This window comes from Nesoenas mayeri (assembly GCF_963082525.1).
Source record: "Nesoenas mayeri genome assembly, chromosome: 2".
Lineage (NCBI taxonomy): Eukaryota > Metazoa > Chordata > Aves > Columbiformes > Columbidae > Nesoenas > Nesoenas mayeri.
In genome coordinates this window covers 37,646,857-37,673,125 of record NC_137543.1, presented here as the reverse complement: position 1 = coordinate 37,673,125, position 26,269 = coordinate 37,646,857, and the positions used below count along the sequence as shown (strand labels likewise).

General features: G+C 43.4%; 1 protein-coding gene across 1 annotated transcript; it reads left to right on the top strand.

The window, feature by feature from the left end:
• Positions 1-2,184: 2,184 nt before the first annotated feature.
• On the top strand, positions 2,185-26,259 carry DNAJC5B (DnaJ heat shock protein family (Hsp40) member C5 beta; the record flags this gene model as incomplete). The annotated part of the gene is made up of 4 exons (XM_080339840.1): positions 2,185-2,837; positions 17,029-17,242; positions 21,013-21,187; positions 26,165-26,259. The coding sequence occupies exons 1-4, from the start codon at positions 2,731-2,733 to the stop codon at positions 26,257-26,259; spliced, it is 591 nt and encodes a 196-aa protein (XP_080195966.1). The 5' UTR covers positions 2,185-2,730.
• Between the last annotated feature and the right edge of the window lie 10 nt (positions 26,260-26,269).

Below are 26,269 nucleotides of genomic sequence, written 5' to 3'. Positions count from 1 at the left end.
CAATTGGATACTGGACAAACAAACAAAAAGAGTAATCAGACTCCACTGACCTGTTTAACCTTGATTGTGAAGGATGAAAAACAGCAGCCGCTCTCCATGGAACAGGGCTTCTCGTGGCACCTGCTTCTTTTCTTTTGGATTATATTGGCATAAAGACATAAAGATATCGAACTAATAATGTTGTGAGTTTATACATGCCAGACTGTGTTCCATCACTTTTTGGAGCAGGTAGGTTATTTGAATCACCTTGCCTTATTTTTCAGCACAAATCCAAATGAATGATGGGTATGGTAGAAAAAGGCATATTATTACAGCTCCTGTATAAGACAGTTAATGCTGCGTAGCATAACATTTGTGCAGAAAAGGTTGAAGTTAACCAGGGTCCTGTCATCTTAGGAGATGTGCAATTGTTACCAGAATTTGGATTGTCTTTTAGTATATTTTATTGTCATTCAAGGAAGAAAACAATATTTTCTTTGTTCTGCTGGAACAAAATACATAGCTTGAAAAGAGAATTCTAATGTAATTTCAGCCATCAGGAATAGATATAGTATGAAAATTGGAACTGTTATGTTGTCCTTAATAAAGAGAACGTAACTTTTTCTACAAAAGTGTCAACTCATATTTTTAGTATTTTATAGGAGTGTTTTAAATAAGCAAGAAATAACTTAGAGTAGCTAGATCTTCAAAGTGATTAATCGCCTAAGGCCTGAACAGGCTAGTGAGTTTAAATTTCCATAGCTGACTGGGTGATTAAAGTTATTTTATGGGAAAGTACAAATTAAACAACTTTTTAGTTCTTCATAATAAAATCCGTCATAACTTTTCATGGTTGCCATGTAGCTAATCAGCTTTATGTGACAGAATTTTAAAATAATAGTGTATATCTTTGACTTCACATGGTTGCTCGCCATTATCTTGTGTGTTAACAGGCTTGATGTTCCTCGCATGATTCCAGTGTGGTCAGGATAGATCCCAGGATTATCTTAAATATGCTCCGCACATGCCATTATTAACAAGTAGGGTTGTAACTACTGCAGGTGGCAAAGCAATATCTATAGGCTTCTATATAATTTCATTCTTAATTGTTAATTTAAAAATGAAAGTTCTGTCCATTTAGTTGATGGTTTGTGTACAATGCTTAAAAGCAGAAAGGAATTTTTTTTCAGCAGATCATAAGACCCTAAATTGTGTGTTAGCTTATTAGAAAAAGAAAATATGAATAAATTTAGGTATTTTTATGTGGCAGAATCACTCAGTTATTATATTTCTGTGTGTACTTACATGGTATTTGATTTTCTGTTTGGTATTGAACAAAGCTAAAGAGCTCAAAGTGTTACATGGCTAGTTCTGAACCAAAATGTGGCCTAGTGAATAATATATGAATAATGGCCAGATAGTGTTTCTAGCTCAGCAACGAGAAGAGTGAATTAGCAGAGTGGGTCATCTTACTTAAAAAAACACATTCTCAGAAATGTTTCTTATGGCTGAGATTCCAGCTCACTTTTAGGCTTTTTCTGTGATCGCCTCTCAACGTTTGGAGAAGGGTGCAACATACAAAGAAATAAAGAAGTTGTGCTGAGAGTTTTGTTGAGGCCAGTCTGCCATCAAAGATCTGCAGCTTTCTGTTATGAATGATAGGTATCTATACCTGGTGGTTTAAATTATGATTTGTATGAGTTTCTTCATGTTTGGTTCTTCAAATCCAGAAGAACGAACTATGAACTGTAAGGAGGTACCAAAGCCACTCAGTGGAGAGTCAGTTGTTTGTCTGCTTTGCCTCTATGATGAAAGAAGGAATAAAAGATCTGAAGTGGATTAAATCTGTCAGCCTGTGCTTAGCCTTTATTTTGCACTATACTGTAAGGGCACCTTGTTAAATTTATCACAAGCTCATAAATTTAACCCAAAGTCTTGTATCTCAAATAAGATAGGACCCTGAACGACATCAGTATTTCCCATGCATAAGTTTGCAATAAAAGGTTACTTTTATAATACTGAGGTCAATTCTTAATATCTAGTCTCGTTGCCTAGGTCCAGATTCATCCTACCTGCACATGTGTTGGGAATGTGGACATCCTGAGCACACTATAGAGATAATAGGGGGAAAGTGCTTGATCAGTTTCCTCTGAGTAGGTATCTCTGTTTGTTGACAATATAAGGAGCCTAAGCTTCAAAATTAATCACTCAACTTAGTGATTAGTTGAGTAATTAAAATTGGTTAGGCTGAATCTGTGCCCTTGTGCTGAGAAAGCAAAAATTCACTGCTATGTTGCATCAGGTTATTCCCCACTTCAAGAAGATGATAGCCTTAACAAATAGCGGAATTATTTTTTTAAGACTTAGGAAAGATAGTGTAAACAAACAGAAATAGAACCAAGTGGAAATACTATGCACAGGCACTAATGCTGTAGGAAATTTAGCCATTAATTTCAGTGAGAGCAGCATCAAGCCTTTAATATAAACAGTGATATCTAAGACAAGAACTTATGTTCTTTTTTTTTTTTTTTTGTATTTCCATTTTTCTCAAGTAATTTTAAAATGTTTTAAGGGATGGAGGATCGTTTAGAGAAAATTTTATTCTAGTTTCGATTTAATGTATTTTTAACCTTTTACTACCTGATTAAAATCTATTAAAATGAACAATAAGAGATACTTTTCATATATACTTTCAGTCCTGCTGTTTTAAATTCTGTTCTACACTAACAGCTTTGGAAATGCAGTGCTAACATGGCTGAACAAAGGCAACGTGCTTTGTCAACTTCAGGAGAAGCATTATATGAAATCCTGGCCCTAGAGAAGGGAGCAACACATGATGAGATTAAGAAGTCCTACAGGTATGTAAAATGTGCTTTGCAACATGCCTACAAAATGCCTGTGTGTCTAACAATATTTCCGTGGTAAAACCTTTTGAGTTACCTGCATTGTGGACACTCATTGTTACTGTTTTTCAGTGTGAGCCTGAAAAGAAACAGAGATGATACAAAGTAAATCTATTAATTTCATCCCACAGGCAATCTGTATGCTTCCTCTAAAATGTTTTAATGTAGCTAAATGAGAGGTCAGACTGTTAAGATAAAATAAGGCAAACTCTGCTTGCGAAGCGTGGCCTTTGGATAATGCACCCAGTTCTTGTGTTAACATGTTTTCCTGAGGTATGTTGAAGAGTACAACCAATGCAGAAAAGTTCTATAATAACGATTCGAGAACTAGAGTAAGAGACATAAGGCATTCAATCAGTTTATCCTGAGATAAAGAAGAAACCAAATAGATTATTTTCTTGCAATGTGAAATATCTTTGAAGGAGAAAAAATGGTAGGTGTGATAGGGTTCTTCACTTTATGAAGGCAGGTATAACTAAAAGCAGTGCTTCAAATCTAAAAGCAGTTTGAGCTGAAAAAGAGGTACCTGGTTTTCACAGTAAGCACAACCAACCATCAAAACACACTGGCACAGGAAACTGTAGGTTCTCTATTGAAAATGAAGAGAGGATTTTAAAATAAGTTTTGCTCAAACAAAAGTTATCAAACTGGTGAAAAGTATTTTATTATTGAAATGTAACAAGACCCAGAAATAAGACTAGAAGATTTTATGGGTCATTTTACTCTTAAGTCTGTTCTACTGCTATTAAAAAAGAAAGAAATTTAAATGTCGTGAGTGAAGTAGATGTTCTTGACATTGAAATAAGTCAGGCATGCACTTGCAGCTTTAATAAATATAGTAAAGCTTTTATTACAGCATCATTTTGGGTGTTGCTGGTTGCAATGTATTACCAGTCAAACTTTAACCTAGCTTGCTATTCCTCTCAAAGGCAAGAATATATTTGAACTAAAAAAGAAGTTATGAAATAAATCTACTTGCATCATTGTTTAGTCTGAACTTTGTTGAGACTCTGTCCTCTGTGTTTTTGAACAAGTTGTATCTCTCCTGCTTTCTGTTCCTAAAGGCGTATATTCAAGGGAGGTGGGAGAAGTAGTGAAGGCTCAAACTCTTCACACAATAGAAGAAAAACTATTGACATCTCCTGATTCTGTTGACTTGCATAATAATACCACTGGGGGATAAACTTACTACAGTATCAAATTCACTCATGACTTGCACCTTCTGTGTCCCTGTAGTATAGCTTGGCTGCAGAAACCATCTTCTATATCAAATCTCATGTTTTCCTGTTGCTTTTACATTTAAAATTATGAAAAGGAGGCTTTATTTAATCCCCAAAAGAGTGAGTTGTCATGGAAGAATGTAGAATAGAATTAAGTATATTTAATGCTGAACATGAAGAAGGATGATTTACACAGTGATCTATGGTAAAACTGACAGTGGTGCTTTATCCATCTTTATTAGTAATTATAGCAAAAAAAAGGCTGCTTCTGACTAAAGTGGAACTGTCAGAGGGATTCACTTTTAATGGAGTAGCTGTAAATATTTGCAAGGTAAAATGATGAGTCAGTCTCATAGATTTCTTTTAATTATCTTTTAATTTATGCTAATCCAAAAATCTGCTGCTGAACTGGTATTCTCTAGTACAAGGTATAAAACCAGCAATACCTGATTCTGAGTTCTCTGCCATTATTAATTAAGTCAGTATTAATCATACTAACACAGCCGAGGGCAAAATTTACTTTTTAATAAACATGACAGAGGTACCTCTCTGTGCTTTTATTTCGAGCTTGGCACAGTCTAATTTATCAAGGACTAAAGCTAACAGGCTTCTAATCAGCCGAATTCAAAGAAGATCTGTTTATGTTCAATACCCTACAAAAGTAATCTTTAGAAACGTTTTGGCATAATAACATAAATTGAACTTTGTGTTCTGTTTTCCACTCTGACTGAAGAAAATGCAGAGATATACCACACTTCTTACATTTTCTTTAGAGTTTGAGAAGCTCCAGTTTGATAAGCCTACTCAGAAAAAAAGAATTACATCAACATCTCTGTGAGAGTACACATTAATGACTTCAAATTCGTTTAGAAAATGAGTGGAGTTCACTGAATGCCTTTTAATGACTGCCAAATAAAGAGGGATGAAGGCTTATCTATGGTTATGCCAATACCTGATATAGCCCTGAATATCCTCCCTTGCTGGACCAATGATGAACTTGGTACACTGGCAAAGGACATTGTGTCCAAGCAAGGTGAATGAAAAGCGTTGGAGAATGCGGGCATCGATCCCGCTGCCTCTCACATGCTAAGCGAGCGCTCTACCACTTGAGCTAATTCCCCAGCCCATGGCCTCTGCCTCAGGTCCTCTCCCCACCCAGGCACCCAGACCTGACCCAGGCTGCCCTGCACCCAAAGCCTGGGCCTCCCATCTGCATCCACCTTCTCCCTCATCTCCACCCACTCGTTTTCCCCAAACTCCAGGGCTCAGGAGCACCATCCCCTGCCCAGGCTTCCCTCAAAACTGCCTTGGCTGGTCATGGTCCCAAGCACGGTTAGAGAGCTGGAGGGTGTGCAGCCCTTGAATGGAGCCAGCCGGGCAGGGCCAAAAGGCAGAGGTGCGGGCAGGTGTGTCCCCAGGCAAAAGGGCACTCCTTCGAGCCGGAGTTGAACCAGCGACCTAAGGATGGCCGTGCAAGGGAACCTACAGTCCTCCGCTCTACCAGCTGAGCTATCGAAGGAATCATGGGGCTCTGCCCAGCACCTCACCCATCACGCACTCATGCAATGCTTCTCCATGCACAGTACAGTATGATGCCTCTACTCCAGTATCTTCCTTCTAACAGCCTCAGCTCCAACATCACACCATCTTGTTCAGTCCTTTAGGAAAACAAATCCTGCAGACCAACAAACAGAAAAGATCGACTAGTCCCTTAGAGCTCCTCAGAGCTTCTCTTGTACAGCTGGTCTCTCTTCAGGCCCCAAAAGAGCTTACCCATATCCTGCCAAAACTTGATGCAAGTTCACAGGGCTGTCTTTTTCCTCTGCTCAAGCATCAAATTGACAGCCTTTCTCCTACTCCATAACTTACTCCTACAAGCTGGAAGGTCATGCGTAAGCCTTCTGATCCTCTCTTCCTCCTGGCTGAACATTCCCATCCTCACATGGAAATACCTTCATCCCCTTTGCTTCTCAGTGGTCCTCTACTGAAGTTGCTTCATTTCATTGACATCTTCCCTGGACTGGCCAGCTCAAAGCTGAACGCAGTACTCGAGATGACATTTACTGTTTGTGAGCAAGGATGGAGAAAATCAATTTCTCTGTTTAACTGACCTTCCTGCTCTAGATAGAGCCCTGTAATTTGGCCTTCTCTGTAAACCTGGGCACACCATAATCTCCCCACAACTCCCAGAGGACACAGAAACTTTGGCACAGTGTCCCATGTCCAGGGAAGGGGAATGAAAAGCATTGGAGAATGCGGGCATTGATCCCGCTGCCTCTCACATGCTAAGCGAGCGCTCTACCACTTGAGCTAATTCCCCAGCCCATGGCCTCTGCCTCAGGTCCTCTCCCCTCCCAGGAACCCACTCCTGACTCAGGCTGCCCTGCACCCAAAGCCTGGGCCTCCCATCTGCATCCACCTTCTCACCCACCCCCACCTACTTGCTTTCCCCAAACCGCAGAGCTCAGGAGCACCATCCCCTGCCCAGGCTTCCCCCAAAACTGCCTTGGCTGGTCATGGTCCCCAGCATATGTGAAGAGCTGCAGGCTGGGCAGTCCTTGAATGGAGCCAACCAGGCTGGGCCAAAAGGCAGAGGTGCAGGCAGGTGTGTCCCAGGCAAAAGGGCACTCCTTCGAGCCGGAGTTGAACCAGCGACCTAAGGATGGCTGTGCAAGGGAACCTACAGTCCTCCGCTCTACCAGCTGAGCTATCGAAGGAATCATGGGGATCTGCCCAGCATCTCACCCATCATGCACTCATCCTGCACTCTTCCCTGCACAGCACAGCATGATGCCTCTACTGCAACATCCTGCTTCCCATAGCCTTCACTCCAACATCACAGCATCTTGCTCAACACCTTAGCCCACCGAATCTTGCTGTCACGGAGGCACCCCAAAAGTCAATTTTAGGAGGACAACAAGCTCCAAAATGGACTTTCTTCTAGCCAGAAAAGTGTAGGCAATAAAGCAACTAGAAACAGTGTTTATACAATTAGTCAGCACTCTGATGACATAAAATACAGGTTCAGATATCATTTGAGGAGATTATTGGGGTACGACAACGTAAGAATAATGAGGATGCACAGCGTGCATGCGTATACTCACAAGAAACAAAACCAGAGGCCTTTCAGTCCATGGTACCCACAAGAAATAATCACTTGCCTGGGTTAGACAAGGATTCATTCAAGAATACATCCAGTAAATTATCACTCACCCAAACAAGAAGGTGAGGTGCTCTCAATCCTGGGAAGTCTCCTTAGACAGCATCCCAGTCTAAGCAGAGGGCTCCAGTTCACACACCCACTGCTCTGAGAAGGCCACTCCAAAGGGAGACTTTGGTGAGGGCCCTGTTTTATACCTTGGTCAGATCTGGTTGTAGGTATTACAACATAGTCCACAAGTTTTGCACCTACTCCGGGCACCACCTTTGTTAACGACCCTGTCAATTGACCAAGGGTCCCATCCCTCCTGCCCCACCAGCTGGTGGAGGTGAAGTCACCCTGTCCTGGGGTAGGGGAGGATGTGACTGTCAGCATCTTGGTACCACCCTAGGTGTGTGTAGGGGGACAGGCACAGTGGGGCACAAAAGGTACTAAAAGAGCCATCAACAGCCCCATTGAAGGCTCCACATCTCAGGGGGAAGTGCAACTGCCACACATGCAGACTAACAACCAGAAAAACTCCACTAGCTCCTTGGACCTCCTTATCTATAGCTGCAGTCTCCCCTAGGCCCAAGAAGAGCTCACCCATATGCTGCTGACACTTTTTCTGAGCCAATTTCACTGGGCTGTCTTTTGCCCTCTAGTCAAGCACCAGACTTCCCTCTACTCTTTATCCTACTCCAATGAGCTGGAAGGTCATGCATAGGAATTCTGGTCCTCTCTTTCTCCCAGCTGAACATCCTCAGACTCCTCAGCTCATCCTCACAAGGAATTCACTCAATTCCCTTTGTTTCTTGGTGACCCTCCATTGAAGTTGCTCCATTTCATTAATGTCTTCCCTGTACAGGCCAGCTCAAAGCTGAACACAGAATTTGAGATTATATTTACCATCTTTTGAGCAAAGATGGAGAAAATTAATACCTATGTTATAGTTCCTATGCCACCTTTGATAGAGCTTTGGAAGTCACTCTTCTCTGTAAAGCCTGAGAACACCATGAGAACACAATTCTCAGAGGACAGAGCACCCTCCTGGCAAAGTGCCCTGTGTCCAGGGAAGGGGAATGAAAAGCATTGGAGAATGCGGGCATCAATCCCGCTGCCTCTCACATGCTAAGCGAGCGCTCTACCACTTGAGCTAATTCCCCAGCCCATGGCCTCTGCCTCAGGTCCTCTCCCCTCCCAGGCACTCAGCCCAACACAGGCTGCCCTGCACCCAAACCCTGGGCCTCGTGTCCGCTTCCATCTCACACCCCTATTCTCTTTCCTGATGGAGGTGACTCCTCCCAAACCTCAGGGCTCAGGAACACCATTCCCTGCCCAGGCTTCACCCAAAACTGCCTTGGCTGGTCATGGTCCCAAGCACAGGCAAGAGCTGCAGGCTGGGCAGCCCTTGAATGGAGGCAGCCGGGCTGGGCCAAAAGGCAGAGGTGCGAGCAGGTGTGTCCCCAGGCAAAAGGGCACTCCTTCGAGCCGGAGTTGAACCAGCGACCTAAGGATGGCCGTGCAAGGGAGCCTACAGTCCTCCGCTCTACCAGCTGAGCTATCGAAGGAATCATGGGACTCTGCCCAGCACCTCACCCATCACGCACTCATGCAATGCTTCTCCATGCACAGCACAACATGATGCTGCTAATCCAACATCCTGCTTACAACAACCTTCGCTTCAGCATCACATGACCTTGCTCAACCCTTCAGCACACAGAATCACACAGACCAAAAATCTACACCTGGACCCTCCTCAGACCCCAAAAAATCAATCCCATATCCCACCAAAAATGAATCTTGATCCAGGATTGTGGGACTGTCTTTTACCTTCTGGTCAAGTGCCAAATTGACAGCCTTTCCTCTACTCCATAACCTACTCCTACAAGCTGGAAGGTCATGCATAAGCCTTCTGATCCTCTCTTCCTCCGGGCTGAACATTCCCAGCGCCCTCATCCCATCCTCAAATAGTAATCCCTCCATCCCCTTTGCTTTTCTCTGGCCCTCCACTGAAGTTGCTTCATTTCATTGATATCTTCCCTGGACTGGCCATCTCAAAGCTGGACACAGTATTGGGATCACATTTGCCATTTGTGAGCAACGATGGAGAAAATCAATTTCTCTGTTTAACTGACCTTCCTGCTCTTGATAGAGCCCTGCAAGTCATCCTTCTCTGTAAAGTCTGGTCACACCGTGATCTCCCCACAACTCCCAGAGGACACAGAGACTTTGGCACAGTGTCCCATGTCATGGGAAGGGGAATGAAAAGCGTTGGAGAATGCGGGCATCGATCCCGCTGCCTCTCACATGCTAAGCGAGCGCTCTACCACTTGAGCTAATTCCCCAGCCCATGGCCTCTGCCTCAGGTCCTCTCCCCTCCCAGGCACCCAGCCCAACACAGGCTGCCCTGCACCCAAACCCTGGGCCTCGTGTTCGCTTCCATCTCACACCCCTATTCTCTTTCCTGATGGAGGTGACTCCTCCCAAACCTCAGGGCTCAGGAACACCATCCCTTGCCCAGGCTTCACCCAAAACTGCCTTGGCTGGTCATGGTCCCCAGCATATGTGAAGAGCTGCAGGCTGGGCAGTCCTTGAATGGAGCCAGCTGGGCTGGGCCAAAAGACAGAGTTGCAGGCAGGTGTGTCCCCAGGCAAAAGGGCACTCCTTCGAGCCGGAGTTGAACCAGCGACCTAAGGATGGCCGTGCAAGGGAGCCTACAGTCCTCCGCTCTACCAGCTGAGCTATCGAAGGAATCGTGGGGCTCTGCCCAGCACCTCACCCATCACACACTCATGCAATGCTTCTCCATGCACAGCGCAGCATGACACCTCTACTCCAACATCTTGCTTCCAACAGCCTCAGCTTCTACATCACGCCACCTTGTTCAAGTCTTTGCCCCACTGAATCATGCAGGCTAACAATCATAAAAACTCCCCAGGCTCATTGAATCTCGTCTTCTACAGCTAGGGATTTCTCAGGCCCAGAAAGAGCTTGTGCATATCATAGAATCATAGAATGTCCTGAGTTGGAAGGGACCCACAAGGATCATCGAATCTAACTCCTGTCCCTGCATATGACAGCCCCAGAGTTCACACCATGTGTCTGAGGGCATTGTCCAGTCTCTTTTTGAACGCCGTCAGGCTTGGGGCCACGACACCTCCCTGGGGAGCCTGTTCCAGTGCTCCAGCACCCTCTGGGGGAAGAATCTTTTCCTAATGTCCAACCTAAACCTCCCCTGGCTCATCTCTCTGACATTCCCTCGAGTTCTGTCATTTGTTGCCAGAGAGAAGAGATCAGCACCTGCCCCTTCTCCCCTTGTGAGGAAGCTGTAGACTACGATGAGGTCTCCCCTTAGTCTCCTCTTCTCCAGGCTGAACAATCCAAATGACTTTAACTGCCTCTCATATGTCTTCCCCTCCAAACCCTTCACCAACTTTGTAGCCCTCTTCCGGACACTCTCAAGTAGCTTTATATCTTTTTTATCCTGCAGCTCCCAGAACTGCACTCAGTGCTCCAGGTGAGGCCGCACCAGTGCAGAGCAGAGCAGGACAATCACCTCCCTTGCCTGGCTGGCAATGCTGAGCTTAATGCACCCAGGACACGGTTGCCCCCTTGGCTGCCAGGGCACACTGTTGGCTCATGCTCAACTTGCTGTTGACCAGAACCCCCAGGTTCCTCTCCACAGAGCTGCTCTCTAGTATCTCGTCCCCCAGGCTGTATGTACAGCCAGGGTTGCTGTGTCCCTTGTCCAAAATCTGACACTTACCCCTGTTGAACTTCATGTCGTTGGTGATTGCCCAGTTCTCCAATTTGTTCAGGTCTTTCTGCAGGTCCTCTCTGCCCTCGAGACGGACAACAGTTCCCCCCAATTTTGTGTCATCAGCAAACTTACTAAGCAATCCCTCAAGTCCTGAGTCTAAGTCATTTATGAAGACATTGAAGACCACTGGCCCTAAGATGCATCCCTGTGGAACCCCACTAGTGACTGGTCACCAGCCCAACATAACCCCGTTTACTAGAACTCTTTGAGCTCGGCCTGTCAGCCAGTTGCCCACCCACTGCATTGTGTGTTTATGCAGCTGTATGCTGGACATCTTGTCCAGGAGGTCACTGTGAGAGTCAGTATCAAAGGATTTACTGAAATCCAAAAAGATCACATTAATAGGCTTCCCTTGGTCAGCTACGTGAGTAACCTTGTTGTAGAATGAAATCAAGTTTGTTAAGCAAGACTTTCCTCTCACGAACCTGTGCTGCCTGGGACCAATGTCTGTGATGTCATTCAGACGTTTTTTGATAACTCCATGAACAAACTTCTCCATGATTCTGCCAGGAACGGAAGTGAGGCTGACAGGCCTGTAGTTGCTGGGCTCATCCATGTTGCTGTTTTTGTAGATTGGGACAATGTTTGCCAGCTTTCAGTTATCTGATACCTCTCCAGATTCCCAAGAGCATTGAAAAATCACAGACAGAGGTCTCGTTATGACATCAGCCAGCTCTTTAAGTACCCTTGGATGAATCTCATCTGGCCCCATCGACTTGTAGGGATGTAGCTGGAGTAGCAAATACTGTACAAGTTCCAGATAGATGGGGAGGTTATTATTCTCGCAGCCATGGTTCTCTAGCCCAGGGCTACAGGAGCACCCAAGTACATCTCCGGTGTTGAAGACCAAAGCAAAAAAACCAAACATCTTGGCTTTGTTTATGTCCCTATTTATAAGGTGACCATGCTCACCAAATTATGGGCCAATGTTATTTCTAGTTTGTCTTTTGCCATTAACATATTTAAAAAACCCCTTTTTATTGCCCTTCAAAGTACTGTCCAGCTGCAATTCTGATAGAGCTTAGGCCACACAAATTTCCTCCCTACGTTGGCGAGCAGCATCCTGCTGACTTTTTTGTTCAACCAATTTCACTGGGTGGTCTTTCACCCTTTGCTCAAGTACCAAATTTACAGCCTTTCCTTTAGTCCATAACCTATGCCTACAAGCTGGAAAGTCATGTATGAGCCTTCTGATCCTCTCTTTCTCCTGGCTGAACATTCCCACTGTCCTCAGCCCACCTCCACATGGAAAGCCCTCCATTCTCTAAGCTTCTTCATGGCCCCCAACTGAAGTGGTTCTGTTTCACTTATATCTTTCCTCTATGATAGTGCTCAAAATTGGACACATTACTCAAGATGACATTTGATGCCTGTACAGCAAAGACAGTAAAAATAAGGTCCTCTGTTAAACTGTCTGTACTCCTCCTGTACATTGCTGGATTTTTTGCCACTCTTTGCTGTCCAGATGCAGAATGAGCTCCTGCAGCCCCCAGAAGACATGACCTGTGGCAAAGGACATTGTGTCCAGGGAAGGGGAATGAAAAGCATTGGAGAATGCGGGCATCGATCCCGCTGCCTCTCACATGCTAAGCGAGCGCTCTACCACTTGAGCTAATTCCCCAGCCCATGGCCTCTGCCTCAGGTCCTCTCCGCCTCCAGGCACCCAGCCTTGACCCAGGCTGCCCTACACCCAAACCCTGGGCCTCCCATCTGCCTCCTTCTCATACCCCCTCTCACCCATCTCCACTCACTTGCTTTCCTGATGGAGGTGACCCCTCCCAAACCCCAGGGCTCAGGAGCACCATCCCTTGCCCAGGCTTCACCCAAAACTGCCTTGGCTGGTCATGTTCCCAAGCACAGGCAAGAGCTGCAGGCTGGGCAGCCCTTGAATGGAGGCAGCTGGGCAGGGCCAAAAGGCAGAGGTGCGGGCAGGTGTGTCCCCAGGCAAAAGGGCACTCCTTCGAGCCGGAGTTGAACCAGCGACCTAAGGATGGCCGTGCAAGGGAGCCTACAGTCCTCCGCTCTACCAGCTGAGCTATCGAAGGAATCATGGGGCTCTGCCCAGCACCTCACCCATCACACACTCTTCCAATGCTTCTCCATACACATTACAGGATGATGCCTCTACTCCAATGTCCTGCATCCAACAGCCTCAGCTCCAACATCACACCATCTTGTTCAATCCTTTAGGAAACCAAATCCTGCAGACCAACAATCATAAAACCTCCACTGGCTCCTTGGACCTCCTCTTCTACAGCTTTATGTCCTCAGGCCCAAAAAGAGCTCACCCTTTTATATCCTGCTCACTCTTTTCTTGAGCCAATTTCACTGGGCTGTCTATTGCCCTCTGGTCAAGCACCTGAAATGGACAGCCTTTCCTCTCCTCTGTAACCTACTTCTATGAGCTGGAAGGTTGCCTAAACCCTCTGATCCTCTCTTTCTTCCAGCTGAACATTCTCAGCGTCCTCAGCCCATCCTCATATAGAAATCCCTCCATTCCCTGAGCTTCTTGGTGGTCCACCCGTGAGGTTGCTCCATTTCATAGATGTCTTTCCTTTATGGGGGGTGGGGGCTCAGAACTGGACACATTACCGAAGATGACATTTGATATCGATCCAGGAAAGAGGAGGAAGATATGGTCCCTGTTAATCTATCTGTGCTCCACTTTGTACTGCCCTGGATATTCTCCTACTCTTTGCTGTCTGGATGCAGCACAAGCTCCCACGGCCCCCAAGAAACATGGCCTGTGGCAAAGGACATTGTGTCCAGGCAGGGGGAATGAAAAGCACTGGAGAATGCGGGCATCGATCCCGCTGCCTCTCACATGCTAAGCGAGCGCTCTACCACTTGAGCTAATTCCCCAGCCCATGGCCTCTGCCTCAGGTCCTCTCCCCTCCCAGGAATCCACTCCTGACCCAGGCTGCCCTGCACCCAAACCCTGGGCCTTCCATCTGCCTCCTTCTCATACCCTCTCTCACCCACTTGCTTTCCTGATGGAGGTGACCCCTCCCAAACCCCAGGGCTCAGGAACACCATCCCCTGCCCAGGCTTCACCCAAAACTGCTTTGGCTGGTCATCTTTCCCAGCATATGTGAAGAGCTGCAGGCTGTGCAGCCCTTGAACGGAGACAGCCGGGCAGGGCCAAAAGGCAGAGGTGCAGGCAGGTGTGTCCCCAGGCAAAAGGGCACTCCTTCGAGCCGGAGTTGAACCAGCGACCTAAGGATGGCCGTGCAAGGGAGCCTACAGTCCTCCGCTCTACCAGCTGAGCTATCGAAGGAATCATAGGGCAGCACTGTACACCCTTTGATGCGCTATTGCACAGATATATCTCACCTTATAGAACTTACTTTCCCTTCTCCAAAATGTTGCTCCCTACACCTATGTGTTCCCTCATCAGACCCACCCCTGCAGCAGTCCAGGTTGATCTCACCTCTCATCCTAAGACTCCTGCTGTCAGAGGTGCTGAGCATATTTTTCTGACTTAATTTCCATTAGTGCCCCATCCATCTTGTGGCATGGCTCTTTGTCTGCCTGTTGACACTTTTCTCTCCCAAATGTTTCCCATATTGCTTGCTGCTGTGAGGGGCTGCAGTGATTCTTGCTCTCAAGGTGGTGAAAGTGAAAGCCACTCATAATGAGAAAAATCTGAATGAACATAAATCCATGTATTTTGTGTGGGAAGTAACCAACAAACTCCTCTTCACTCACTGGTTTTTGGTTTATTTTTCTGCAATCAAAATGAACCACAGTTATCATATTACTAGGAATATAACTTTTACAGGGACACACAGAGAAGCTTCTATATAACTGATACTTCATCTTATGCCACATAGTTGTTGTCCTCACTTTTATAATTTCTGGGCTTGAACCTCATGAGGTCCTTTGTCTCACTCATATTAATTGACCTATCAGTATATAAATCTCTTCCCCATTACTAAATCATCTCCAGGTATTATATGTCATCTTTGTGTGCATTGAGTTGTTTTGTCAATGTGCTATTTCCAGCTAAAACTTTTTTTCTCAAAATGAAAATAACACATCTTTTGTTAACTGCACTGTGTTGTAAGTATTACTAATAGTATTCTAAGAAAGCACTAAGTGAGTGTGAAACTAATGTTTTTCACCTTTCCAAGTCTACATATTCTTCAAATTCTTTTTTTTTTTTTTTTTTTATGAGATTTTGGGGGATATGGAGAGGGTAGAAGAAGTCTTTGGGTTTGTGGGAAAAGAAAGGCAGACAATTGATTGTCCAATGGCTGCAACCACACATGGGTTTTGAAAGTAACACCTCCCTAATTGCTGGGGTTTGTTTTTAGCTAAGAAAAGTGATAGATTGCATAAGCTACTAAAATACTTGGATGGCACATAATGTCATTAGTCATGCAAGACGTAGCTTGTTTTTCCAGTTCTCCTATTTCATCTTTTATTATGTTTAAGGTACCACAGGCACAGTATATTAAATATGAGTAGAAGTGAACCCCTTCATGCTATTTGAGACATGTTTAAGAAGTTATTTATTATCTATGAGAAGATGAATTGGGTTCAATGTACAGAACTGAAGAGATCATTGGCAGAGGCTGTTCCCAGACTCATATCAGTCTTGGTATTGTCAGGACGTCTCCAAGGCATAAACTGTCATCAGGAGCAAAGCAGTTACGTTTCACTGGGAAAATAACCTTCACTGGGACTTAAGTGGGAAGTCAAGCAAGACCCTACTCTGAGGACAAAGTTGTTAGAAGTGCGGGCACACTGCCTTCACATCACAAATAATATTTTTTTGGCGTAGCAGTCATGGCTAGCTCCTGAAACACTTGGAGAGAATGTTTACAAAATGCAACATAGCTTGACTGAAGTGAAGATCCCAGAATTTAAAACGTCATCAAATCACTTTTGATGCCACTAGAGGTCAGCACTAGTCATTAAATAAACGTCCTGAAAAAATCTTATTGCCAGTTCTCTTCAACGGGAGTGGAGATTTTCGAAAAGATACACTTGTGTCTATGCTTGTTTTGCAAGTACATGTGAACTCACACTGCTCATGCTTCAAAATGGTTGGAAGCGAATCTTCTCTTTTCCAGGCTGTGGTTCCCCAGTGCTGTCTGTGAGTCACACGCTGTTCCTCTCAAGTTGTACGTGTCCTCAGGTGCCGTGGTGCTGGGGTCAGGGGAAAAGGGCAGTACTGAGCCCTGTCCTAGCAAAGGCTTTCCACTAGCATAAACAACCCCAAAACAGCAGGCAATCGACTTCCACTACTTTAAGGACTGTCTCAGAAGTGCATCAGTGAGGAATTAGGCCCAAAGACAGGCACTTGGAATGGGCTAACTCATGATACTTTTCCACCTTGAGCTGCAGAGTGACACTTGCTTTCTATTGCAACTCCTCAGTGAGTTTTCCATCATCACTGTCTGGGTTTCTGCAAATGCAGACACTGTTTACAAAATTTTAATATGACTACTATTGATAGATAATCAAATAAGGAATTTCCTTGGCTATAAAGAATATAATGTTGATGAGATAAGCAATGTGATCATGTTTTCAAACAATCTTTAAAAAATCTTTATCTTTGTTGAAGCCTGCTAAATGATGCAAATCAGTTGGCAACCAGTATGAAACAAATGCGTGTGATTTATTATTATGCTGCAATCTGTGCTTTCAGCATGTATCACTGTCTACTTTAACATGGTATCTGACCTGGTGTCAATACACAAAGTTCACACTCAGTGGAATAGGAATACCTTTTTCACCAAAACTTTCATGTTCAGTCACTTTGTCTTGTTTTCCTTCCACCAAGTCCTCTGTGAACACCAGAGCCTGAAAAAAGAAGGCTGAACATGGTGTTCAGAATGATTAGATCTCTACTAAAATATTTTGTGGTGTTTTGTAAATATCTGTATACATGCACACATGTGCAGATAATTTTTTTCTTTTTTTTCTTTTTTCTTTTTTTGTGTGTGTGTGTTTAAGAAAACTGGCTCTGAAATATCATCCTGATAAGAATCCGGACAACCCAGAGGCTGCAGAAAAGTTTAAAGAGATCAACAATGCTCATGCAACACTGACTGATCTGTCCAAGCGAAACATATATGACAAGTATGGATCATTAGGGCTGTATGTGGCAGAACAGTTTGGTGAGGAAAATGTTAACACCTACTTCATGCTCTCAAGCTGGTGGGCAAAGGTAAGCTGTTATTTTCTGTTGGAAATCAAGTGTTAAAAAGCACACCGACAACTGCATAAACAGGGAACCCCCCTGAAATACATGATCTCTATACAGGTTTAATAAATAGTAGGATCTGCATCTACGCTGCTACTAGAAGCTTAATGAAACAACAACATTATCTGGAAAATCAACAGTGGCAGAATGTATTAATAGCATTAGCTCAGAACAGTGCTAGTATAGAGTGTTTTCTTTTTCTTCTTAACTTGGTAAACAGTTAAATAGAGTGCATGTTTTGTAACAGTTTCAGACATTAATTAGATTTGAATCTAGTGCTCCAGGTTAATTTTGACTTTCTTTTCAGTAACGACTAAATAAAAATGACTCATTGTTCAAAAACGAGTAGTCACACTTATGTGACAACCAGTTAATAAGCTATTACAGTCCAAATTTAGCTGTGTTCTTTGCTATATATAGCACATAGCATAAGTAAGCAATAATAATACGTATCTCTCTGTGATTATGGCATCATATATGTGCCCTGGTGAGGGGGTGAGAGAAAGGAAGTGGAAGTAAAGGTGAGAAGGGTGGAGTGGAGAAAGAGAGCATGGAACAAAAAGAATGATGCATCAAAATCTGGCATATTGGTCAAGGAAAAACACATCATGGGCTGTTCTAGTTATGAAGGAGTTGTGTTCATGTGCTCTCTTACGTCACTGGTGTCCTCTGATGTTTGCACATGCCAAATTTGAGCGTTTCTGCAAATATTGAAATGTTACAGAAATTTAACAAACTGATAGATACACAAATGTGCAAAATCCATGCTGTTCCCAACTATTTCCAGCAACAGAAGCACAGCAAAGTGAAGACTTTGCTGGAATACATATGAAAATGATCTGTACTGTGTGAAGTAAGCACACTGTGACAGCTTTGATCCAAGAACCATGGAACGTGGACTCCTGTGTTCAGCATAGATCAGGCCAGTGCTTCACTGCCCCATAGTCCTCTTCCAGACTGGGAAGTCACTTGGGCACTTCCGTGGGTCTGAGAAGCTGTAATTTGTCTGCTGAATCAGGATGAGATGGAATCTGCTCAAGTGCAGAACAGTGAACAGAACTAACGAATAAAATACTGGTGCTCAAATGGCACTTGCAAAGGTGCAGCTGCACCCTCAGAAGCAGGCGGGAGGCTGCCGGCCAGCACCTGCCTGGAGCTGACTGTGATATGGGTTAGACTCCTCACCACAGATATTGTCTTCTCCTGCTGGATCATTCCCTCATTTCTTTGCTGTCCACCCTCTTCTTCAGCCTCTTTGTCAGTGTTCAGATGGTGGGAAGCATTGCCTCAGAGCTGAGAGAGCAGCAGTACTGACTTTTTTAACAGTATAAATATATTTTATCAAGTATAAAGTCCTCTGTGGTTTGAAAATCAGGAACAGAAATAACCACTGTGGCTTTGACTCATAAGGAGAGCAGTGGAGAGTACAGAGAGAAGCTAGTAAGCCCCTAACAGGTAAAGGATATATGTGTGGATTGTTTCAAGGGAGTTCAGTCCTGGAGGTGAAACGAGATATACTGAATATCTCAGCAAGAGTAATCACTGCTTCCTGTTATTTAAGAATTCTGTGCAAAAAAATCCAAAATATACATGTAGACTCATTTGAGGTGGTCTCTCTATCCCATCCACAGCTCAAAATCTTGCCACCTCCAAAGCATAAACAAGCCACCAAGTGTTTTTTGCAAGCTGAGTTCACTATTCCTCACATCTTTTAAACTCAAGCACAAATGCTAGGTCAGTTTCGGACTTCTGTATTGGCCATTGTAACACTATCTGAGCCTGAGATGTCATCTGCAGATGATGTCTGAACCCCTAATGTCCTCTATTATGATAGAAGACAGTAGGGACCGCAGCTTTTGCTTGTTATCTTCCTCTTCAACTATGAACATTCCTGGTAAATCCTCTTTCCTATCACACTCATACGGAGAAAATCTGATAACTGTGAGGAGGTGTATCATTAGAAGTAAGGAAATTCAAATGAAAGGAGAAATGCAAAGTGCAAAATGCTTTCTTTTTTTTGGAGTGCCAGACTTCTTAGCAGGCATATTAAACTGGGAACATACTGACATAGGTAATGGGAACTTTAACTGCTTCTCTACTGGCAGGCACAGTGGTTGGTTGTTTAACTGTTTTAGCAAAAAACCAAAAACTCTCCCTCTATTATGAAGACAGTTTATTGATACAATCAACTGTCTTCATGATAGAGGGAATCAGTTTATTGATAATATCAACAAACTGATTGTTGATTTACCAACTATGATAATATAACACAAGAAATCTTGAAACAGTTAAGGTATCATGAATGAATTAAAGTATTTTTTCCTCTCTATGCTTTCATTCTGTTTTAACTTATTTTAGGGGTTACGGAATTTATAACAGTTTTGGGTGTCCATTGCAAGTAAAACATGTTAAAACGAAAAGTCAGAGTCATTTTCATTTAAAAGCACCTCACTCACTCTTGATATATGCCTATATTAATATCAGGCATGTAAAAAGTCTTACTACCTTCAAAGATACTCCACTCTGCCCCTGCTAACATTGCCTGAGAGATGCATACATAACTGAGGGTTATTTGCATAGCTTCATTGTCAACGTTTGACAATATCCTGACATTTGTGCTTACTTTCTTCTTCAGCAGCATGTTTTCTTATGAATATAACAAATAGTGAGCAAAATACAAACTGTGTAACCATAATGCTAAAGTCTGGCTAGATCTCTAATGCATATATGTCTAGTGGCCACAAAGTTGGGCTGGCTTTACATACACATTCCATGTATCAGCACTGACTTCAGGAATATCACTGTCTCTCCTTTGCTCTTACACCACTATGCAATGCAGCATGCAGCCCCCAAAGCAAATAACTGTGGAGCTGTGCTGTGAACACAGGCAGTGGCCTGGTCAGGAGGAAGAAAAGCTCGAAAAATTAAAGTTTTCTGGCTGAGGTCTCTGGTCTTGGCCCCAGGTGCTGCTGAAGACTCCCTGCTTTGTTCCATGGGGACAGGAGTGAGCAGAGGGTGATGCAGGTGGGAACTTCTTGCTGCCTGAGTCCCCAGATCAAGAAACCACAGCCCGAGGAGTCTAAATTAGGTGTTATCACCTGTGTGCTCCTGCACAGGCTGCGCAGAGGAGAGAGAGACAACCCCAATGGGCAACCCAAATCCTTCTGGGGCTGAATCACCTTCTGGAAGGGCTTTTAACTTCCCATTGAGTATGTGGGGAGTCCATGGGGGCTGCAGTCCTAATTTGGATACCTTATTTCAGTGCCTGAAGTTACGTGGGATGCATCTATGTCTTTGCTTCTTTTTCTCTTGGCTTTGTTATCGACAAGAACCTGCCAGTAAATAAGTGTTTGTGAAAACGATCTTGGGCAAATGAGTCATTTTTGAGATGGAAATGAGTCATTTTAAGGTGGGTGGGATTTTGCATACTGCCTGTAAGTTTCCTCTGAGGGCCGTCAGCTGAAGATAGACTTTCAAAAGTTAAGCCTGCTGGTCAGTGTCCTCTTTGTGGCCATGGTACTGAGTGGCAAGTAGGAGCTGGTGGGTAAGGAGGACTTTGGAAGATCTGGTCCTTTTTTGGGAACCTGGCCAGTGAACGGACCCCCTTGGGTGCCCGTTGCGAACGCTTGGGGAACAAGGTGCCTTTGACAATCTGCCTTCAGCTGTAAGACACGGCCACAAGCCTCAGGAAGGTGATTGCTCATGGTGTTTTCTGCCCGCTGTGTTTCACCCAGGGCCTGTTTGCAGTCTGTGGCTTGCTGACGGGATGCTACCTCTGCTGCTGCCTCTGCTGCTGCTGCAACTGCTGCTGCAGGAAGTGCAAACCCAAAGCGCCCGAAGGGGAAGAGCAGGAGTTTTGTGTGTCTCCAGAAGATTTGGAAGAGCAAATTAAGAACGACATGGAAAGAGGTGTGTATTTTAGGGGCTGTGTGGCAAAGCTGTTCAGAGCTAACGTTAGAGCCTTTAGGCCAGATGTTCTGCTCACAATGCTGAGGCTGCTTTCCAGACATGGATGGAAGATGTGCAAATTCATTCCAGCTAACACTATGACCCGATGAACTTGCCAAGTTATGTGCTAATGAAAAACTAAACTTATGGCTCTAACAATTAAATATCTCCTGCACCCCTTAAGAGACACTTAAATATTGGAAGTCTCAGAGCTCGTCTTAAGAGATGATTTTCACCCTCTAGCACCCATGCTCACGTTACTTCATATTCTAGATCCTGAATTTATAGATCAGGGTCTGCCTGGACTGGTGCTTGCCACATCTAATTTGCCTGAAAAAGCTGCCATTTGGGTTTTATTCATGTAAAATTTATCACTGACTGTGATGGGCCAACTGTACCAATTCAAGAAAAGGCTTCAGGAAACTACTCAGAGTTCCCAACAGTGGGGTTACATATTTCAGAGCCCTGTTGTAATGGTGCAGAGTTGTCCTAGGGTAGGACCTAGGCCACTTTTTAGTTGGAAATTGATATAAGCTTCAATCCAGATTTTGTTTGTTTGTTTGTTTTTAATGAGGAAGGACCTAAGCAGTCAGCTCACTCTTTTTCTTTTCCATTGTTATGGAAAGTCTTACACTGTTATATTCTTACATTTATTATGCTTAAATTAGCACTGCCAGATTGCAAATGTCATGTTCCCTTAGCAGGAAGAATCTTTTTCCCCCTAACTTTCACACAAATTTACCCTTCCATAAATATGTAACAAAACACTTGTAGTAGTTGAAACAAGTGCTATTTATATAACTGATATGCCAACATGTGGTGGTGTTTTAAAATTGGTTTTGCCTAGAGGCGTATCAAGGTAAATATGGTCAGTTTAAAAATGGATCATACTTGATCAGTCTCTGCAAAAGCAACAAAAGCTATTAGTGAAAACTTTATAACCACAATGCATTAATTGAAATAAATGTAATATACTCTACAACATTAGGCACCCAGACAGTGCAAATCTAAAATGGGTCTTGATATTTCTGGGTATATGACACCAAAGCCAAGCTTAAAATATAAAGATGGAACTTTTGTAATTTGGCAGGTATTTTGCTCTCTCTCAAAATCCAGCACAAAATTCCACAGTGGCAGAAAAAAAAATTCTCCCTTCTTCCAGCAAAGGTGGTATTTATTGGTATTCAGTAATTTTAGGCCACCTTCCCATCCCTTTATTCCCACCAAGTCTCACTGAGATACCAATTTAAAAAAAAAAAATAATTTTTAAAGTTCAACAAAGTGCCAGTCTGAAAAATTAATTGAACATGGAATTATGTGGTTTAAGTATATTCAATACAGTATTAAGTATATAGGCAGGGCCCAGAGAAAACTAGGTATTTCTATCTTTCTTACCCTTCTCTTTTGTCTTGCTAAATTCCCCTGTCAATCAAAACCAGCCTGCTTCAGTAGAGCAGAACTCTCTATATTTTAAAATTAGATTAAAAGACAACAACATATCAGGAATAAAAATAAAATCTTCATGACAGAGGATACTGTGAGCATCTCTTCTGCAGCTGAAAGTATTAAGCACTGTGTTCAGAAAAATGAATGATAACCAGCTCAAATGACACTTCTTCCCCCCCTACCCCCCAGACCTTAGGGATGCTGGCCAAAAAGATGCAGCTGACCAAGAATGACATAGGTTGGTCTTCTCCACCAGATATTTTCAAATGTTGGGCCACAGAAATGAATGTCCATGGCTTACTTTATGGAAATAATATAAGTGCTCCTGTCGGTAATTCAGAAACAAACTGTGGCTCCAGCAGCAGATTTGGTTTTGGAAGAGGAAATCCTATTAGAATCCAAATCCTTTGCATGCCTTTTGCCCACAGACTGAGCATTCTACCTGGTAATTATTTTTTTTTGCTTCCTGCTGTCCCTGGTATCTATATTATCGCTAGCCAGAAAATTTTACTGAGGTCAAAAAGTAGATTCTCAAGCTAAGGCCGTACTTTAATTTATCCAAAGGTTTTGTAGTAATTTGTTGCTTTTCTGAGGAATGCAACGTCTATAAACCATCACCATTCCTGATGCTGAAAAACTCTGAGAGTGAAGTCTCCACCACTTGTTGCAGCGCTCAGTGGGAGCTGCTCAAAGCTGGCCGTACTGTGCAGAATAGGCAACGTGCATATTGTAGGAGTGGAGATTTAGACTTCAACTTTTGAGTTGACATGACAGGAATAATTTTCAGGGTCCCCCACATTTCTCCGCAACAAAATCAAAGTATTTCACAACTGATGTCATTCCTGAAATTAACGTACCATAAAACATACTTGTTAGTGGAAAAAAAAAAAAAGATATGTGAGGCAAAAAATTCAGTGATCCATTCCTTAAAGTGAAAAAGAAAAGTCAGTTGTCACTGAAATCAACACAATCATGTCAAAGCCTTCAATTCTAGTGAAATGGCCTACTCCTCTAGAAGAAAGTCTTATTCAAATATATTTGACTGATTGCAGTGCTCAGGTAGTTGTATATTTGCTGGGGGAGGTTCTTTTCACAGCTTGTACTTCCATGGGTAGCATTACCACCAGAACTAAAGGAACTCGGGTGTTTGCAAGACCTGGCCTGTACTTAGGTTACAGGGATTTCTCCTCATGGCTATTGGTTTGTACCACAGAAGAACTGTGGCTTAATGTACAATGGAAGACCAAAAAAGAAATCTTATATTTGGATGGTTACATTTTAAACATAAGATTTTTTTAGTGTTTCAGATTAAACGTGACATTAAACGTGACATCAAAGTAGGGTGATCTGTGGTATCATGCCATGATGTTCTGGGTACCTGTGCAAATACACTGCCAGAACGACGTATTACTCTCTTGTCTGCAGCATGGACGTGTGAATGGTTCATCACTTTCACTCACACATGCAGTACAGGTTGCTGGATTTTGCTTCTACTGAAGGCAACAGTGAACCCTTTGTTGACTTTTGTGGTCCCTGAGGAGGTGCCGCTGGAATTTGGCTTGCCTTGGTACTTTATGGTGTAATGATGCACTCAAGCGGTTTGGCAGGTTTGTTCTCCTCTCCTGTTCAGTTATCATCATAGGAACATAGAAAGGCATTTCTAGACCAATGTTCATTTTACAGAAAATGAGATCTGGAAGGAAAAAAGAAAAAAAGAAATAAAAGGAAAAAGGAAAAGAATAAGAAAAAGAAAGAAAAAAAAAAGTGAAAAAAAACCTGAGTAACAAAATACTTTTCCAACTCAGAAGCACAAAGTTTTTAGCACTTCATTGTCTCCTCCGCACTCCATATGATACCCATGTAGGCGAACAGCGAGCAAGAGCTATCTATGGAAAACAGTTTAAACTGTGAATTCTGCCGCACCTCCATTCTACAGCTCTCCATTAGCAGGCTATATTTGGACAGCATATTATACCATGGGTCCCTACTCTGACTTTTATATATATATATATATAAAATCTTAGAAGGGTGAGGGCAGCAAAATAGTTGGGGAAGGTGTCAGCTCAGTACTGTCTGTGGATCAGCTGGAAACAATGCAACCTGTTTGCAGTGGGTCCCATTCTCTTGTTGCACATCAGGTTATCACAGCAAAATGAACTGCTAGTCCCTGCAGATCTTCCATAAAATGAACAACTCGGAGGCAGCAGAGGGTGGGAGGGAGTGCTGCTCAGAAATCTAGAACATACACAGCAACTTAAAAATGGATTGGAACTGCCAAACAAATATGCGCCTGAGCTGAGCTCTAAGTATTAATTACTCATGGACTTTTAGAAGTTACGAAACATGTCTGTTTTTGACCTTGTGTCTAAATACGGAATTGCCCATACAGAGAAGCTGCTTGGCATTTAATCATTCTTGCCTTTCACCTTGACAGAGTCAAAGTTGTTCTACCCCCACTGAGGGGAAGCCGTATGGCACGCAGTTAGATTCCTGCCCTGGGTTAAGTTACTCCTGTACATTACATCTTCTGCCAATGATTCATCCCATCAACTGTCATGTAAACAGGAGGAAATGTCAGATGAGGTTTTTTTCTGAACATTCGGTCATTTGGCAAAAAAAGGCATCATTTGCATTCGGTTACTCTGAAGGCTGTGCTAATATCAAGATATAGATAGTCCAAAATTTTTCTTATGAAAACAGATCACTGAGAGGGCTGAAACTTTAAAAGTCAGTCTCTGAGTCTTGAGTCCTCTCCTCTTCCCCAAAAAATGATGGGTTGGAAAAAGGCCCAGGAGAAGGGCAGCCAAACCTTGTTGATTATCAGAGGGAACACAACAGCCATCAGGGAACTCTGTAAGGACTTCACTTTCCTCCACTTTACAACAAACACATTAAAACAGTAATTCTCAAAATCCTATTGTAAATATACTACATAAAACTTCAAAATGCAATTTAACACTTTTATTTCACTGGTGGCTTTCAGGATACGTATGATTTCTTGCCTCTCAAGTAAATTACTGCTCATGAATTATTTCCTTTCAACTCCCTTCTCTCTTTGCTCTTAACTTTGCCTTCTTCCAGACTCATTTCTGGCCCGTTCTCTCAAACACTGTCAAGGTTAGTGCTTGCTGACTCACAACAGCACTCATTATATTCAGACATTTGCAGAAACAAGCACTTGCAATTGGAACAGGCAGGTCCCTTTATCTTGCAATCTCTGCAAAGCACCAGGTACAGCTAATGTCCAATTAAATAGCAACTGCAATAGTCACCTCGAAATCTGCCATTACACATGGACAATGAGTAAGAGCATTTGTGGAGCCAGTGTGGGCATTGCTGCCTCTTCAGTACACACATAGCTGCGTGTGAAGCCAAGGCTAACCACAGGCACAACAGTGGATGAAGCGCTGTGATGCTAACAAGAAGTCTGACATTGGTAGCAAGTAAAGGATTCGTAAAGTATAACATTTTTTGTCTTCCTCCCCAATTTAGATGGAGAAACTCCTATCGCACTCCAGCCGACTAACGCAACAGAGAAGACGCAGCTAATAGGAGACAGCCACCGGAGCTACCGCACAGACTCCTAGAGCGGGCAAG